Here is a 19934-nt window from a genome sequence, read left to right as displayed (position 1 = left end):
GTTTCAGCAGGCTGACACAATTCTTTTCACCCAGAGAGCTTCAAAGGCAAACTCCAGTATCTGTAAAGCATCGATTTTCCTTATTATGTTGCCAAGGACCCTTCCAGACACGCTTCTTTTCCAACCATTAGCTACATTAAAAAATAAATATTTAAGAATTGCAAAAAAAATGATGGATATGGAAAGATCTACCTGTGAAAAGCAGCAAGTCTGGAGACCCTCTTCTTGTCCAGTCTACCTCAAGAGCTGAATACACTTGTCTGAAATTATTCTGCAAATTAGCAGCATTTCTGAGACAAAAAAGGAAAAAAAATACCACTCCAACTTCGCTGGATTCAGTGTAGTTCCATTCAATTTAGTTCAGGATTTCTTTTCTTGCTTAGGGGCTATTTCTCAGTATTGATATGAGGGTTATTTCAAATATACACGAGCCAGCTACTCCTCCTACAGGTCAACACACTGAGATCTTTGTTGATGAGAGAACAGTTCTGGGGTCTCAGAAGGCCGCACATCTTTTTCCAATGCCCCAGTCTGATTACAGGCAACACAGTATTTCTGGAGGGAAATGAGCATTTTCTGCTATCCCTTGCAGAAGAGATAAAACTGTGATCTCAACCGCTTGCATTCATTAAAGATCCTCTAATACATTTCATAAGAGTAGGTTCTTTAACCTCAAGGCTTTGGCCAAATTCCAACTCAATTACTGTCTACCTGAAAATTCGCCCATTAAATTAGGATTGATGTATTTGTCTCCTCCCTTAAACCGGTGTGCAGCAGCTAAGAGCTTTCTAGGCTTTATCCTGGAACCGGCTCATTTCAGGGTTAGGTTAGGAATATCACTACGCTGACTTGACAGAGGACTACACCCTGTAGTCAGTATTTGTTCCATGTTTAAGTATCCAATCACAACAGGAAATATTAAAGTGAAAAGCATAGCTCCACACTGTATCCAGAAAAGAAACCAGGTAAGATCATGTGCAATAACTTGCTGAGAAATCTGCTGAGTTAGCGGATACAGGGGAAGGCCGAAGCTCTGCCTGCAGACCACCCCAGGCGGTAACTTTCTTTTCAGGACCACCTCTCACACAAACCACATTTTTACTTCTCCTACAAGGCAGAAGTGCTTGCCATCCAGTGGTTAGGTGGCTTCACTGAATCGGCTTACAGCTTCTGTTCTCTTGACTGCAGCCTTTACCGGGGATGCTTAATTTGGCTTGCCCAGAATGACAATGAGCCATTTAACCGTATTCTGCACAGCTGACGTAATGCATCTCACGCCGCATGCCTACCTTTGAGAAAGCTTCCAGTGAAATATTATGCATAATTAGAGAGGGTGGGACATGCACTCAGAGAAGAACAATCCCTTGAAGTATTTCTGGCAGTGAAATGCTTGCCTAAGGGCGGATCACCCCATTCCATTAAAAAGCTGAGGAAGTGGAGGAGCAAATCTGCGCCTGAGATGTGTGGTGGTTTGGGTACCAGCATCCTCAGATCTTTACAGATTGTCTGGATACACCCACTTTCAAATTCCCTTCAGCAGTTATGCCCTCTCAGCTTCCTAGTGGTGCTGGTGCTCCCACGAGGGTCACGCACCAACCCCCTTCCTCAAAGGGCTCCCTGAGGCCCAGGCAGCAACACCGGCAATCCTTCCACTGGGACTCGTGTCAGATAACAAGGGCAGCCTGTGTTCTCTAACGGCTCATGCTGTGGGACAAATGTCACGGGGATGGAAGAAGTTAAAAAAAAAAAAAAGAGGGAGCATTGTTGGAGGTTTAAGAGAACCTGCAAAATAACATCAAACATATTTAATGTACACAATTTTAAATTATGACATTGCTATGTATTTTATAATTGACTTTTTGAAAGAATGATTTATACCAGGACCAAGTAGCAATTTCTGTCCCATTAAAATGATTCTCTGTGGTGTTTCATAAGTATTTTAAATAATTTCTGCTCACCCCTATAAATTCCACTTTAACAATTTTTACAAGATTATTTCACAGTAGGATGAGAAGTGACTGGATAGATTCCTCACAGGCAACAGTCACGAGTGTAAAATGCCACTGTATTCCTAAGAGTTTTCTCAGGTAGTGGTTTCAGCATCGTATTTAGCCGAGCTAAGTGCCAGGACAGCTCTGCTCCAGCTGTGCACTTCCACTCCCCTCCATGCACCGGCACTCCTTCAGGCTCTAATTCAGTCACAACTGGGGAACCCACCCACTGAAAACTTTTAAAAAGTCATCTTAGGCTTGATCCTGATCCTTCAGTGCCTCTTGTTGATAGCGAGAGTCACAAAAAACCTGCATTACCGAGGTATTCAGCACACTTATTTGTCACGTGTGAGCATAAGCAGAAAGCGTTCTTCTGAATACAGCGCCACATGCAGCAATCCCTCCAGCAAGGCTTCAGAGCGAGCATTTCATACCATCTTGCAACAGAAGGCGTGCATCACTTTTACTGGTTAATCTAATAGCATGACAGATCATTTAGTGCCTGGATATATCAAAGACATGGAAGAAAATGGGAATTTTGGCAATAAGGGCCAAGTAAATAAGCTAAGGCTACAACGACAGCCTGCATCAAACATGGAATTAAAGGGTATTCCTGATTCCCAGTCTCATGCTTAGAGCAACAGATACCACCATGCCCTCGCCCTGCTTTGTGAACAGAGATGCTCAGAGCCTGGGCACGGCCAGACTGCCGTTTCCCAATCAACCCTACGCCTTTACAATATGTACCAGCACTGCCGCCGGGGCCGGTGGTTCGTATTCGCTGACAAGGCTTCCGTGACATCCAGTTTAAAACCACGTGCTTGGAAACAGGGTCTCACAGAGAACATCGTCACCCCAGCTGCCGGCTTGGCTGCACGCGTACCAGACGGCGAAGGCTGAAGGGGCAACGAATGCCTTCAGGTAGTCTGTTGGCTCCTGTTTTACATGGCCGCGGAAACCTGCAACAATTTGCCACTGGGGCTCAGATCTGGCTACCCTTTCATGTCTTTTGGCCTAGCTGAATGCTTTGCAGCCTTTTAAAATAGCTGATTAAATGCCTTATCTTTTTCCTGCCTTTTTAAAAAAAAATATATAAATATGAATGATCTCTATGTTCTGTATCTCCCTGATTTCCTAAGAATGCCAGGCTCTTTCTGGTGAAGGCATTAATTAGCAAAGGCTTGTGTGAGTGACATTTTAGTCTAACGGTACTTTAAGTCTCTGCATAGGCAGGTGAAAATGCTGCAATATCATAGAAAATGTGTATTTAACTCTTACGAACAAATAGGTTACAAATCTGGCTCCTTTGGCATGTCTGAGCTTGCTCCCTGTCTGAACTGTTAAACCACAGCCACAAGAACTGATACAACGGGACATAACTTAAGCTTTGATTATTGACTGATTATCTTTTACACTAATTCATTACATTTATAAAGCCGAGCTGGCCTGCTATTCTGAATTTCTCTTTACAGTTAACCTTTATTTGTAAACAGTGGGTGACAAATTGGACTACCTTCATCACCGTTCTTGAAACCACGAGTTTCTCAACCAGGAATGAAAGAGGGTTTGAAGTTTCCTTACTTCACACCAGCAAAACTAAAAGCAGATTGTCATTTTTGCATAATGCAATGAAATAATATGAAAGGCTACGAGAGGAGATTTTATTCTGCCTGTAAAATATACGTATTAGTTCAACATGAGCTTACACAATTTGACAAGAGGATATTCATTATTAATAAGACGAAATGTAAGGCCTCTAATTAAGTGGAAAACAAACCAGTGTAAACTACACTCAGAACACACAAGCCTATTAGGTCTTGAATTTAATAATAAATCATTTATCTAAAGCCCAGCTGATTTGTTGCATGATCTTACTTGATGAAAGTTTATTTAATTTCTGCCTTTTTTGCTTCCTTCTATCCTTACTATTCTTAATGCCGACACAACAGCAAATTTGTTTTTTAGGGTCCCTAAGCTACTCAAAATAACTAGCAGGTAACAAAATGCCTTAGTAATGGTCTCATTAATTTTGGGGAAGTAATTTAAGGGTAAAATGAATGGTCTAATATGAATCGAACACTAAATTAGAATGGCACTGCTGGACTGTAAACCCAAAAATACTAGAGAAAGATGCACGCTACAGATTTTGGCAGGAAAATGCTAAATAGCCCTTACGCACAGGATTTTTTTAGTGACTTCAGAGCAATTTTAAACATCATCTAATGTGGAATTTGCCACAGGAAGACAACTGTTCAGAGAAAACCTTTGACAGGCAAAGGTGTTATCTTCATAGAAGTAACTTGGCTCTGCAATTATTGTTGCACAACAAACTACTTAACGACTATGAGCTTTACACGTAATTCGGCTCAGCTACACACACGAAACATGGGTGACTGAAAGGTGCCACACGTCCAGCTGAAAGCTCAATTTCATTCACAGGTTTAACTCTCTTTTCTGTGATCTTTGAGTAGAAAATGGCTGTTCATAAATGGTCAACAACTATCATCACACAGATAATATATCTATTTCACTTACTCTGTCATGTTTTCAGCTTCATAAATCCTCACTTTTAAACAACTATCTAATTATTCATATTATCACTTTTTAATAGATCTCATATAATCTCAAGAAAAACATATGTGGATTTTTTTTCCTGACAGACAAGGGTGCCAAATGTCTTGTAACATCTTCTAAAGAATATGGACACAACGTGAGTGCTCCTCTCAAAGTTTCTCGAGCACCAAATATGTACCAGACTCCATATGGAATGATAAGTTATTTGCAAGTGTACAGCCTCTTGGAGATGCCAGCCAAAACCAGCAGCAAGTACCTTGTTATCTTATTCGCAGAAGTCTTGGGATGTGCAGAAATGACAAGGTTGGGTCCAGACAACCAGGACCACAGAGCAAAGAGATGCAACCCTCTCTGCACTTTCACACAGGAAAAGTCAGTGAGCAGTCTCCTTTCATCTGCAGAAATGGGAAGAAATGACAGAGTATTTTTATAACTAAGTCTTCCTACCTTTAGCATAGGAAAAAAAGTGCTTTAATTGTTGTACCAGTTTTTTTGGGCTTTTTTTTTTTTTTCCCCCGATGTATGCCATGTGTCTTAAAACGTACATATATTCAGGCACATCCTAAAGCAGAGCTACCACAACAGCCCAGAAAGCTGTTTTTTTTTTTTTTTTCCTAACAGGTATCAAAGAAATCATCAGAAGACAGTATAGAAGATCTAAGCTGGGTCACAGTAAAATTACACTTGTTACTTATGGAAAGTGTTCAGATCAAATCTCAATTATTTCAGCCTGCTAATTCCTTAGAAGGTGGATGTTAAGCACAAAAGTTAGATGAAATCTTTTCTGAAGACATATATGTGGGACAATGAAGCAGAGATAATCAGAGATAATAGATGATCCCAGAAGAAAACTGTACAAAGTCAATCAGAATGATCACCTGAGTGTGTCTTTATTTGCCAGTATACACATCATATTTTCAGAACGTTATCACATTGGTTAACTGAAAATTCTGTAAGCAGAAGATTCATGACATCAACAAAGACTGAGAGGAATAGAAAGGGAATTGGGGAAACTTAGGAAATGTGGAAACGGAGCCAAAAGTAAGGGCTTGGATCAGTTTAGCTTACCCGAATGAAAAAAGTGCTTCTTCTCTTTAACACAGACAGCAGTTCAAACGGTTGACCAAGCGTTACTATCTTCTAAACAGTGAAGTCTATTACATTTGTTTACGACCTAATGAATTCCAAAGGAAAGTGACAACAACCGTTTTTAAAAGTAATTTTTCCTTTTTTTTCCCCCCCCTCCAAATACTTTCCAGCAATTAAGTTCACATGCAAAAAGCTGATTCCACGTACAGAAAATACTTTGAAATAACCAAAGGATACCCACTCCAGTCCTCAAATTGACAAAAATACATTTCACAGAGTAACCAATACAAATAGAGAACAAACAAAATACGAATCCACAGCTGCAAAGCTTCAGGTATGGAAAATGACTATTTCAATGTTATGACAGATCCATGGTCTGAAAATATACTATAGCGTGTTTTAATCAAACTAACAAGGATTTGATTAAGGTTACCTGTGCTGTACAGGTAAATATAACTCAAAAGAGCTGGTGGCATTCTGCTTCTCCCCAAAATCAGAATAGTGATGGGATGTGTGTGCTCAAAGTCCAGCTTTTTTGATTTTTTTACAAAAAGAGAACTGACAACATTGAACCTTGCATACCAGAAACCCTCAAGATCAATATACAGTAGCACAAAGTGATGAAAGTAGGTTTTTGCTATGTAATAATAAAGAAAACAAATGAAGAAGTATCTGGCAACACACAACTGGAGATACTGTAGCTACAACGTGACACTTAATTATAAATACCCCCGGGGATTTACAATCTGACACCCAATATGCAGATCTGCACATTCATCGCTACAACTCCGGTTTCCACCTGCCGCGGTCCCAAATGCCACGAAACGTCTTCATCTGGATTATAAGGACAGTTTCAAAAAAAGTCCTAAGACTTTAATAAACTGCAGAAACAGTTGCAAACAGTCATTTGTTCTAACCATGTTACTGTCAAAATATAAGGAAAAAAAGGGAATTTTAATTACTGCTTATGCAACTTAAAAGCAAAGACAAGCAGCCCAAGGAATTCTGAAAATAAGGATGAATTCAGTCATGGATATTAGTTAGGGTCTCCAAGGTTCCGTAACAGAAATGAAAGTACAAAACTTAATTAAGCAAATTTAAGAAAGGAAATGAGCAGTGGTATGTCACCTCTAAAAAATTCAGTGAAAAACGCTTTTTTTAAAATGCATATAATTAGGAGCATGGTTAATAACATGACTGCAATATAACCATTTTCTACAATCTTTGATTGACATATAAAAATAATTCTCTGACTTCTCTGCCAAACAGGACTTGCAAATATAACCTGTTCCCATTAAAACTGTGCTTGGTGTCTTAAATATTTAAGGCTATACATGCACTGAAATTTAAGGAATTTCAAGTTGAAACAGTAATTGAAACCTGTTATATTACATAAATTATACAAGGAAGGGATAGTGGTAGGAAACGTACACACGATGCAGCATGAGCCTGTTTCTGTAAGACCAGCATACACTAGACAGTTACCATACAACATCAGGACTTCAGACACAAAAAAGCCGAGTCTGTTCTCAAAGTTGCACACTTCAGATACAGGCATAAACTGGGTAAAACAAGCTGATTTGGCAGCACTGACCGACGTATCTTTTGCTTGTCATGGGATTTTCATTAAAATGCACGAAGAAATACCATTCAAACACTTTGCTACTGATACAATAATGCACGACCAGTCAGAAAAGAGGTATCTTGTATTCTCAGCTGTGAGTCACATTTACAGAAGCCTATTTTATATTTGTTCAAAGAGATCCATTACATCATTTCTGTCTTTAATAGCAAACATTATTTGTCCAAAGAATTAGAAACAGACTTGGTTCTTTGGTTAACACCATGTGACCTACATCAGACACAGGGATCAAGAATAAACAGTCGTATGAGGAGGTTTTCTTGGAAAGGGGGGCGAGGAAGGGAAGGGGAAAACTTCAAAGAAATGCATTGTGTTAAACTGAACTGCCATTTGAAACCTCCTGTACCAGGAGTTATCAGGTTAAGACATCTCTTCAGTCGCAGTGACATTGCTCACACACCGTAACCTCAGTTTCTCTATGTATTAGTTTTATACAAAAGAAAGAAGGCACCGAGTGCATCGGTGGCATACAGGCAGTATAAAAGTATGCAAGAAAGTGCTACATACTGTATATTTCAAACTTTTGGAAAACACGGTGAGTGAGTGCTATCTCTATGAGATACAATTCTTGACAAATCCAATTCCTTAATAACCCAATGAAAGAATGAATTACAGTGTGAAACACATTTTAATAATCTTGCTCATAACAGCACAATTCAGTATTTGTATTTACTAAGGTCAGTTATTAGCTTATAGTCACCAGAAAACAAGTTCAAAATTACTGAAGATCAAGGGAACTACAATCTATAACTACAGTTTTGGGACAGAGCCAGCAGCCTTTACTCATGACAAACGTCCCACTAAGAATGGAGAGGAGGCTCAGTTTTACCAATGTTATTCATGTTAATTGTGCCTTTCTCTGAGTCATCCCGGAGAAATAGATGGAATGGCCTATAGGGAAAGGTACTACACAACATGAAGGACGTGTGGTTAAACCAGGACCTGAGTAAAAGGCAGTAGGTTCAGGCCCTTAGTCATTATATTAGCACTTTAGTTTGAGTAACAGTGATACAGCTTGCTCATAGAGCATTTAATTTTACATTGTTAAATCATCTTATATAAAAATAGGTAAGAAAGCTCTGTAACAAAGTATATATATTATATAAGGAGAAATGTCTCCTTAAAAAAAGCAAAGAAAGGGAAAAAATTGAATAAAAGATTTCGCTAATTACACTTTGTCATGAAAATCACATTAAAAACAGTTATCGTAAACGAAACAGTACTGAGCACTAATGAACCTTGTGATTTACTGGAAAGGACAGCAAACTGGCTGTATAACAATAATTAAAAAAAAAAATCATTGCTCTATCTCCTTGTTTGTAAATATTCCCTAATACATTCAACTGCTTCGAAATTTTCTTAAAATGTCATAATAAGCCATTTGCAAAATTTACTATCAAAACTTGTTCAAAGCCCTGCTCCTTGCTTGCACTGGGGCCTAGAGATTACACCTCAGAGTTATGATAGTGCTTCTAGTTAATTCTGTAATTTCATTCAAACTCATGCTTTGGAAACAAACAGAAAGTTATAAAGCAATCCACTTTAGACCCTCTGCAGGCAGTGAACGTCCACAGAATCTGCAAAACACAAAAAATAACTCGATACAATGGGCAAGATTCCTGTCCTCAGGTAAAAGAGAAATAAAGGATGACATTAATTACATCCCTGAATGTCCATGAGGTATTCCTTCAGTGGTATGGTATCACTGCTGCTGCTCTCCTGAGGAGGATCCTCAAAGACGTGCAGCTTTTGAAGGCTTTATGCCAGCTCCACCAGTAGATGCTTCCTTTGAAGTGAATGACTTCTTGCAATCAGGCTAGCCTTGCCCATTTTCTGGGCGTAGCTGTTCCCTGCTCTTCATTCCTACCAGAGCAATACTACTCACTCCCCTGCTGCATTCCTCTCCATAAGGATCTTATTCTACATTATACCAGCAAAAGCCTGCAGAGCAAAACCTGACCTAGCACGCACCAGACCAATTTATTAATTCAGTCACGCCATGCTGCATATGAACTCAGCCTGCTAGCATTAACACAACTGTGCCGTATTCAGGTGGGCGTAATATAAGCAGATACGTTGGGTGCATAAGATTTCTGCAGAGTCTGCAGAAAGGAAGAAACCCTGCTTGAACTTAAGGAGGGACAGCGGTTAAGTTCTTAAGGCTAAACTAATCCATGCTGCCCAAGGCCAGCTGGTACTCACCCTAGGCAAACAAACACCATCTACCCTGCTTCCATCCGAAAAAACCACTAGGTTAGAAGCCATGGAATGCCCACACAGACCTGTGCTGCTTTGAATGTACAAACTCGCACAGTTCCCATGACACGGTTTCTCTGAGTAAGGCCCTTCGAGGGCCAGGAGGCTCCAAGAGTGGAATCTGAGTCACTGCCACTGGATGAAGTTGTCTCTTATTTTAAGGCTCTCACTCTCGGATGACACCTCTTCATTAGGTGTTGATTCACTGACAAGCAAACGTTCTCGTGCCCTTCCCCTCAAAAACTACCATCAGAACTAAGTAGTCTGAAATCCAGCTGTGAAGGCCTACAAAATCTGGCAGTTGAGATAAACAGAGAAAAGATACAGAACGTTCTTGATGGCTCGTTCTAACAATAAATTCTGCTGAACGTTCCAGTTCAAACAATCAAGATGTTTGGGGATTGCTTTAACATTTTAACACTGAAGTTTTAACAATATTTCAGAAGAAAAGAAGAAACAAAAGGGATAATGATTAAATACCCAGTTTGTGACACTATCTGGTATTTGGGTTTTTTAACCCTATTGATAATGGAAATCATATTTGATTGTGTTGCAGGTGCCATGCTGTACCACTGCCTTATTGCACATCACGCTGCCAGGGTCAGGCCTACGCTCCTGTCAATGCCCATGGGCTCCTCTCGTTAACGTTAATGGCAGGAAGGCAGGCACATCAGTGGGAGAATTAAATGGATGTTCAGCTGTTATTCAGCTTCAGGAGGGAGTCAGGCTGCCTTACAAGTGATGAGCCGTAATTTCAAAGACTGCTTTAAACAAGACAGCTTTTTTTCCCCTCCAGAAAAGTGTGATGAATAAGTAAAGGGCTCAATACAAGTCTGAATTAAATGAAAGGGCATTCTGCTGTTGGAACAGCTCAGGCCAAAAGGCTTCCCCTCAAACCTCATTTTCGGATTTTACCACGGGGTTTCTGTTAGAACTTGTAAGCGCAATCTGTATTCACTCCCTACATTAAAATACCTCCTTCAAAGACAACATTTTCTTCTGTTTCCCTATACTAAAGCTGATGGTTTGCATTTCAGAAATCTTAAGGAGTTGGACAGGTCAGTTTGCACCAGTACCTTACTGTAAGAGGTGCAGAATGCCACTGAGTTCTAAGGTCCAGTGACTGCCACAACTTCTCAGGGTGCTGGGAAATCTGCAGGAGCAAGTCATTAGCAAGAAAAGAGAAAAAAAATCAGTAACACAAACACAAATTTTAGGCAACAAAAAGAAATCGCTCCAAAGGTGTGAAAAATGGGAAGGTACTGATGCTGGCACTATATGTGCCATCAGGAAAGGTGGCAAAAATTTGCAGGTGAAAACATCGCCTACAGTAAATGCCAAAAAGTCTGGTTTTAGCTCACGTATTCTCTTAATTGACAATATTCAGCTCCAGTAAAAGCACATACATTTATTCCAAGGGCTCGCCATATTTTGAAATCTAAATACTAACAGGTTAGAGGATTTTACCTGGATTTAGAAATGATGTCCTATTTCTCCAGTAGCAGAACTTACACCTTGCCTAACTTCTGTCTTTGCAGTCAGACCCATCAGTGTGGTTACAATGCGGATGTCAAGTCCTGAGCATGAGGCAGCACCACGGGGGCTAAGCTTTGAACCTTACCAGCTCTATCCTTCGTCTTTGTGCTGCGTGGCTGAACGGGGAACAGAAGCACAGCTCTGCTGACTCCTTCCCTCTACATGTGTGGGGAGACAGCAATGTCCTGCGGAGACTGTACAACCCCCCATCCTTCTGCGCGGTGATTTCACGCTTGCCTGTACTGCCTTTACCTTACGCTCCTGCCCTTACCACAGAAAGGAACTAACCAGCTTGTTCATATTTATAATACTTCAAAGACCACCTATGTGAAATGTTCTAAACATTAAACCAAATGGATCTTATGCAGGAAGGATGCAATATTTTCAAGAATAGAATCTGTAAGAACGTCACTGTTCTATAATTATTTAAGGCTAGATTGACAGGAAACAGATTCAATTCAAGAATCATTCTCTATGTGGTATATTAGCACACTGAAAAGTAATTAAATAGTTTGATAAACACTACCAAGTATTTACTGTACTTCTGAACAAAGGAAAACAACAAAAAGCTACGACAACAAGCACAGACAACTCAGAGGAAAAACACTAATGCCCCTGTTTCTGATACTTTGTAATTTAGAAATTCTGTTCCCTGTTTAAGACCTAACTGAATGCACAAAAACCCACATTATGTATAGGCTCTTATGCAGGGTTTAAAAAAAATCATCTACAGGCAGATTTCAAATACAAGAGTATAGCTTTACATAAAACAATAAGAAAAACAAAATTACAAAAAAATCCTAAGCATGGGATCTAGGAAGAAAAAACAACACGACAGCTATTGATAGTATAACTAATTCATAAAAATCGCAGGGTGAATCCCATTATTGGTGTGACTGGTTTTGCATGGCAAATCCATATTCTGCTGCCTCAAAATTAAACTCTGATTTCCATCCTTTACACATTCAGTTCCCAGCCTTTGTACAGGACAAATCCAAGTAAGCCAAACCTCTTTCTGTGAAGCACAGACTGGACCTGGATACCTTGAGAAGAGTCACATGGATCTACAAAGAGATTCCTCTTCCCAAATGTGCCCAACACAGGCTACTATAAACTTCGGCTGTGTGTAAATGAAAATGTCAGTGTCTCAGAAACATGAATGGTTAGATGTAAAACGGAAGCAATGCAACCTACAAACAGAAACCCAAGTCATGACAGTTTAGTTTAGTTTGGTTCTGTAAGAGGTTATTTGCTGCACCTTCCAAACTGATGACTTCACTTGTTCAATGGTGATGTTAAATGTATTCTCCACTGGAATGAATTTCCTCAGTTCTTGCTGTTAAATATCACACGTTATTTTATAAAGCAAAACCTGTGCAAAGAGACAATATTCAAGAGAACTTTCAGCTTTAGGAAAGAGCACCCAAATATCCACAAACAGCATGAGTAAAAACACTTCCACATCCACTGCAAAATTGCTTTTGATTAGCTTCTAAGGCAGTGTTTCTATTATACAGAAAGCTGAAAGGATCGGGAAAATCTAAGCATTTTCCTTATGCATATAAAATTAATGTTGATTTTTTATTAAATTCTACACTCAACATTACATTTCACAAACTGAGCAACAAAAAGGACTGAAAGAGACAACTTGTATTACTGCAAGACAATTCCTGTTTAAAGAAACACCAGAAAAAAAAGAAAGGCCTGTAATAAAGTTTTAAATCTTTGAATCAATAAAACCTGAAAGCCTGGCTCTGCAAAATAAACCCATCAAAAGGCACCAAATAAACCAAGAAGTCGCATTACAATATCCTTTAAAAAGGAAATAATGAAATTGCTAAGTAGTGTGAGAATTTGAGAACCATGCAAAATATCTTTATTATAGTATACTGACTGTCTCAATCTCATCGTACTTGACTGCCTGTATAGCCTAAAGCCAGGATTGTTCAAAGGTATTATAAAGAAATTCAAGACCAAAACATTTGTCCTAATGAGAACGCTCTAGGCTGCCACTACTTCTCTCAACAGAATCCAAAACTTCACTCTTCTACCCACCAAGGGCTACAACAGTCAGTGAGGTCTCATATTTGTAAGACATCACCATCATTTACAAGAAAAAAGATTGCTTGCTTTCCATACAGCAACAATTAAAAGTAAATGAAACTTACAATTACAGGCAAAAAGAATACGTGAATTGGGCAGCCTTTAAAAAATACATTTACTCAATAACCCCCAATTTTAGTAAAATGAATTAGATTCAACAGTCAGTAAATTAGCGTGATTCCAATTAAAGTATTTGGGACAAACAGGAACCTCAGAAGCACTGGTATTTCCCTAATTTCAGTGGAAGCCATGAGTGTTTCTCTGGTGGCAAACCTTCTTGTGATGCTGTGGCTTCTCAACCGCATCGCTAGAAAGCTCTGCTTCCCAACTCGAACACTGAGCAAAGCAAACTTCCATTTTGCGTGTGAACATTCATTCCATTGCTGGCAAATCACTAGAAATACAACTTACTGATGCTCTCTTCTTCAAGAAGAAAGATAAAAACTCCTGGTCTGCCCTCTACTTCCAACAAGTGGCGTATGGTAATCTCTAAAACAGCTCAGAAGAGACACCAATGGATACCCATTTCAACCAAAGTCACGGTATTTCACACCCATTCAGAGTAGTCCAACTGCTGCCACTTCCTTCACAGTCTTTCAACCTAACTTCCAACTGCTGACATTTTAAAGAAATCTATATCAATTCGTTTAATGAAAATATATTTTAGTAAAGTCGTGCTCTATGAGCTTCCTACATTGGAATACATGAATACAGGAAGTGCTTTCAACAGAAAGTTACATAGTTTTACAGTACAACCTGTCTAAGGAGACTTGGAAGGGACCAAACTAACGATCTGGTCTCTGGATTAGGCAGAAGTACAGGCAAGAGGGAAAAACCCCAATTTATGCCATATATAGTGCTCGTTCCTGTCACAGATTGAAGAAACATTAGTATGACGTCAAAGTTCACCTGATGCCCAAATGCTAGTATTCTTCAAACAAACTGCATATTAAAAAAAATTAAAAAACTTACTTGTACTAAGCTCCTGGAAAGAAACTCAGTGTAAACCAACAGTATATTCATACTTGCTCTATTACTAAGTGTTCTCCACCAGTACTGGATTTTCTTTCTTTTGAGAAAAAGTTAATGGTCTGTAGAGCAAAGTGCAAATTACTGACCTTTAATCTGAATGCAGGCAGGTCAGAAGGTACAGTATTATAGCAATACAAAAAATACACAAGGAGGAGCTTACATTAATTTGGAAAACCTTACATAAAATGTTTCTGAAAACCACAAAACAAACCCAAACAAATACAGCATCAGGTGGGTGGGGGAGGGAGCACTAACATATCTGCGAAGAGCAAGGCTTCCCTGACACCAAGGGAGTGTCTGACACTAAGTGAAGGTTATACATTAAAGTCCCACCACATTGCACGTCGTGCATTCTTTACGATGGAATGTTGAGCTCAATTTTTGTTGGTTTTCCTACTTCCACAACAAATCCGTTGATTGTGACCGGGGATGATCATCACCTTGAGAGACCAAACTCCCTGAAAAGCACAACCGCACTTCACACCATCCATTACGATTCTAGTAAAGTATGCCATCTACATACTTGCTGTCCTTTAGATTCTTTCATTTCAGTCCAGTGATTGAGTTCATCTTCTCCTGAGCTGTTGAGACCTAAGGAAATCCAACCTATCATCTCTTTTCGTTTCATGCTGCGCTTGTTATATACAGACAGTATGAGCGTCACATCTGAGAGCTGAAACAGTGCCACTTGGAAAACGAACGTTTCTTTGTATACGGGATTTGGCTGTCCTCGGCGGATTGAAGTTTTGCATTTGGACATCTCTTGCCCCATCGAGTTCAGCAGTGTTAACTTAACGTATGTATCTACAAAATAAACCATGTTTTGGAACGTCAGATATCTTCGAACGAAAGGTTTCGAGAACGAGGTGTTTACAAGATACAAGGATATGGTATATACCAGGCTGACCGAACACAGCTTGGTTGAGACACATGGAAAGATGACAAGCAAAATATTACAAACACACTAACAAATTAACTAGCTTCAGTACTACGTAAACGGGTTAAATAAAGCTATACCTCAATCGTCAACCCCGCTTATTTGTTCTAAACAAACTGAACTTGCACTAACACTAAGCAAGCTCCAACTAGCCACAACACTAGGAAGCATACCGCTGAGTTTTCAGAGAATAAACAAAGTGGAATGAAGGCAACTAATGAAGACAAAAAAAATCCCACAACATTGATATGCAGTGATGATACCAAACCAGCCATAATGAAAATGCTTAAGAATAATCTCTGGATGGATGCGGTTCTCACTTTGGGTTTATCCATCTTACTCATTTTAAAGACCCAAATGTAGCAAAGTGCATTCAAAGGTGGAAGTTCCTAGTTTCATGAAGGAATAAATTTAATACACTTTTAAAGAGAAATAAGTTTTTGCATAATTCAAGACGGTTGTTGAAAACATAGCTTATAAGTGCTCTTAGGAAGTACGTTTAAGAAGCTAATGCAAGTAAACGTGGGTAGCACGCACTGGGCGTTAGTATTTGGGTATAAACCCGCATTTTTAAAGCTCTATTTTCATTTTACTAGAAGCACCAAGCCATGCTCCTGCAAAAGGATGCACATTTCATGAAGTTAATGGATTCCAAGAAGTCTAAAACGATACAAAGCAATCAGGTGTCTCATTCTTTATTCCCATCATATTCATGTTAACGAATATTATTATTAAAAGATTGGAGTTTACGTAAAAAGAAACACATTGAATATTTTCACTTTGCAGGTACACGGAAATCCCAACATCCATAATCAGAGAAAAATGCAACCTTTGCATTAGAGAGTGCCACAAATAATAAACGTATGCTTTTATAAACCAATACGGTAGGCAGCCGTGGACAGCTTTACTGCTGGCAAGTTTTCTTTTGCATGAAAAAGACAACATCCAATTAGTTTCTACAGGAACTCACCTCGGATTATATAAACCTGTCCACCTATCAAGTGTTTTAGACAACAGAACAGTCCGTCTGACAACAGGGGGTGGAAAGCAGTAAAAGAAATAATGACCAGATGTCAATAGTTGGGTGAGAGAGGATCAAAGGTTAAAGTTTAAGAGGAAACATTATTCACTGGAGTGGAAGAACACAAAACCTTAGCAGCATAGATCAGAAAAAGGATTGAACAAAAGGATTGTTGGGTAAAATTTAATGAAATGAAAATTTTGTGCAATCTTTTAAAAAAATTACACTGCTTACAGAATGGGTTATCTTCGCACTAACAGCTACTGGGTTCTAAAGCACACTCAACACAAAGAGAATCATGCAAATGACTAGGTTATAGAAGACTGGGTAAAAATCACTATCCTTTTTATCAAACCTTATGCTTTTTCATGCAAACTCCAGCATATTAAGAAAAACTGCACACAGTAATTATACTTCATATATTACAAGCAATAAAATGAAAAATCACTGAACTGAAAACTAAGCTGGTTTTGCCCTCAGCTTTTATAGTTACAGATTTTTGATGGTAATACATTTGTTCTTGAGTAGTGATGGACTTGGGCACGGGAATGACTGATCTAATCTCTAAAAACAGCTGAGGGATGCTTACATCCGAAATTCAACTATGGACTTCTATTTAAAAATGTAAAAATCTCACTTGTTAAAATCCATGTATTTATGGATTTAATGTGTGTGTGCATGCATACACACACATGCACTTAATATGCAAAAGCTCGTGCCTCATTTCAACAAAATTTTAAAGAATACTAAGAAGCAGCTTTTTTTCAGACAAAATATTAACTGTCACACAGAGAAACGAAGACATATTTTAACATCAACTATGATTGCCTGCGGGATTTGGCCTATTTCCCTGTACTCAGTTGCTAAATGAGTTACTACGTACATACAAATGTGCACCAGAGAAGTATCAACTACCAAGAAGCAGAAACGTAGGACTCAACCCCTATTTGCTGCAGAAGTATTTCACAAAAATTGCATAGGTACACGACCCCTGGACTACAAGCAGGATCGTATGTGGGAAACAATAGTTGCTTCCCTTTCTATAACAGCTTCTCAAGACCTGAAAACTGACCTGTGCCCATACTTTGCAGCATGTTTCAGGGTTTTGCAGCATTGGTGGTCCAAAACACAAATCAGAGGATTTCATCATCAACCCTATGTGCCTTAGTTTTGTGGAAATGATGGCACAAAGAGAGGTTGGTAGGTGTCCTGATGTACTTGACAGGGAGTTAGAAAATGGCAGTGGTATGCACCTGGGTCCAGGAGTTTACAAAGAAGATGCTACACTGCCTGGGGGGAGTGGACGGGATGGCACAAAACAGCCCGCAGAAGAAAACTGGATTCCACAATACTCTGTGTACAGTCTTACCAGACCCAGAAAGTGCATTGGTTTCCAGCTTTCTAGAAACAACAGAATACCAAACCTGCATTTGCCTAAAGAGAACTGGACTATTATTATTATCCAAATTTCCCCTTACCCTTTACAAGGGATGACAAAAGGTAACAGACAAGATCTTCCCTCCAATACGGTGAGGCAGAAGATGGTACTTCAGGGGTATGTGCCATGTTCTATGCTGCCTTCTTGCAATCTGAAACAGTTTGACTCCAGCAGCACACACAGCTGTCAGCTAGACAGCATGGGTCCACAGAGCACATTTTGGGAATTAACATACCAGGGAGTGAACATATCTGCCTTCAAAACAAGTACTGAACCCCCATCTAACTTGAATATTCTAAATATGAAGAAAAACTTGGCTTTCTCTAGAGATTCCAGAAAGATAAGCATAAGCCACCTACTGGTTTTTTACTCTATGGAACACATGGTCTCTTCTCTCCTGGTCTTCCCTCCTGTTCATTCCTTCCCCCACCCCAGTGCCCTTGGGCCTTTTTGGCTTTCCCCATCTATTTCTTTATATGCTTTATCTCCAAATAGGTGAGTCTGGGGCAACTGCCTAATTACGTGAACATATTAGAGTGTCTGCTTTCAGCTTCCTTCTCTGGCCACATTAACAAAGTCTGGCTCCATCAGTGTGAAAAGAATAGAGAAAGCAAAGCAGAGGAAGGCTGAGCCAAATGTGATTGAAGAATGAAATAAAACATGGGTCAAGAAAGAGGACAGTCTCAAGTTGTTTGGCTAATTTGCTAAATTCTGAAGGCAAGGTGAAATGTGCAAACTCCTTAAAAACGTTGGCAGTCTGCTACATAGTAATCTAGTAGTGCCAGATAATCTACTAGTGCCATACCAATTAAGAAACAGAAAGAGGGGCTAAAACCTGAGCCTCCAGACAGTATCAAGAGGAACAGGCAGGTATATCTGTCTACAACATATGTAAATCAGACTGGTCACCTAAAAAAACCAATACAAAAATAATTTTTAAAAGAGCTCCTTACTAAACTTTCTCAAGCTATATCAAAGAATTAGAGACAGTAAAAACATTCTGTGTGTGTGACATCCCATCTGGCTCCACTTTAAAAGTATATAAAGTTCACAGATATTTCAGACAAATGTATTTTTGAACAGAAGCTTGAACATGCAGTTCAAGACCTTTCCGATGGTGATCATTCCTCCTGCACAAAAAATATGCCAAAGGTCTCAAATTTGTCTCCCCGTTGTCTTCGCTGACATTCCCAAGTTACATAGATTACTACGACATACACAGGCAATTAAAGACTGCAGTATCAACCCCTCCAGGAACAGCAATAACCGTTCAGAGTGTTTATATTAATATTAGCTGGCATGTACTTTCTCTTTAAACACTAACTTTTGATTCTTGGCCTGTGATGTGAGGCATTAGTAATTTAGCAATTAATCATTATGATGAAGGTAATTTATTAGTCAGTCATCATGAAAAATTAACAGTCTTGTCAACTTACAATTAATATTTTGAATTTTATATTTTTGCTATTTCCCAACTGACTAGAAAGATAAGACATGAAACAGATTAGTTGATGATCGCTCTATTTCATTTTGATTGGGTAAGACTGAATGATAGGATTGAGGTCCTTGCTACTGAGAGCCCCACCAGTACAGAAGCATTAGGATGAAAAAAGATTTTCACTCACTGGGTGGTCTGTTCGCTGCCAAGTTTTTGAAGTGGCTGCCTTTTATCACTTCTGCTGATAATCTTCCAGTTGTAGCATTATAAAGGAGGCCAATGAGGATTTCTGGGGCTGAGCCATGTACCAGCGACTGACAAGAGGAGGTACTTTCACTGCAGGACACTTCTGACATGCTCATTTGAGAGTCACAACCCTATAAAACAGATAAAAACTTTTATGTATTTTATGGAACCATGCTACCAGGAAGTCAATTTTTAGAATAATGCATAGAAAATCAGGAAAGAAACTTGCTGACAACAGAAGTTCCATTCAGTTACCCAATAAGAAATGCACATCCTTAATATATACTCATTTTACACGTTAGAGGTAACAAAAACTGAAGCAGTCTAGAATTAAAATAATTCCTAATTTTGTGTTTCTGTTGCTTCATAATTCAGGTGAAACAATAGCAGAAGGCAAAGAGTAGCCTTTATGGTCCCTATTTACTTCAGCTGCTAAGATAAGGCCTGTAACATAATTTGTCAGCATCCTGGAGAACAGTAGACCTTGGATCTTTTACTTTCCAAAAATGAAAAACACTAGTGGAACCCTGAAGATAATAAAATGCAGGAAATTCTTATTCATCCCTTGTAAAGGTTATTCTCTACACTGAGAATTTATGAGCAGCAAAGTAACAGAACACATGCAAATAGA

The 19934-nt window shown here is 39.1% G+C and overlaps 1 protein-coding gene across 1 annotated transcript; it reads right to left on the bottom strand.

The window, feature by feature from the left end:
• Positions 1 to 14713: 14713 nt before the first annotated feature.
• Positions 14714 to 19434, bottom strand: LOC104517392 (synaptotagmin-14-like; the record flags this gene model as incomplete). The annotated part of the gene is made up of 2 exons (XM_010162034.1): positions 14714 to 15027; positions 19245 to 19434. Coding segments are annotated over 2 exons (504 nt in total), but the record flags the coding sequence as incomplete, so codon positions are not given.
• Positions 19435 to 19934: the final 500 nt, after the last annotated feature.

This window comes from Eurypyga helias, unplaced genomic scaffold (genome assembly GCF_000690775.1).
Source record: "Eurypyga helias isolate BGI_N326 unplaced genomic scaffold, ASM69077v1 scaffold19972, whole genome shotgun sequence".
NCBI classification, from domain to species: domain Eukaryota; kingdom Metazoa; phylum Chordata; class Aves; order Eurypygiformes; family Eurypygidae; genus Eurypyga; species Eurypyga helias.
This window is presented reverse-complemented; position numbering and strand designations above follow the sequence as displayed.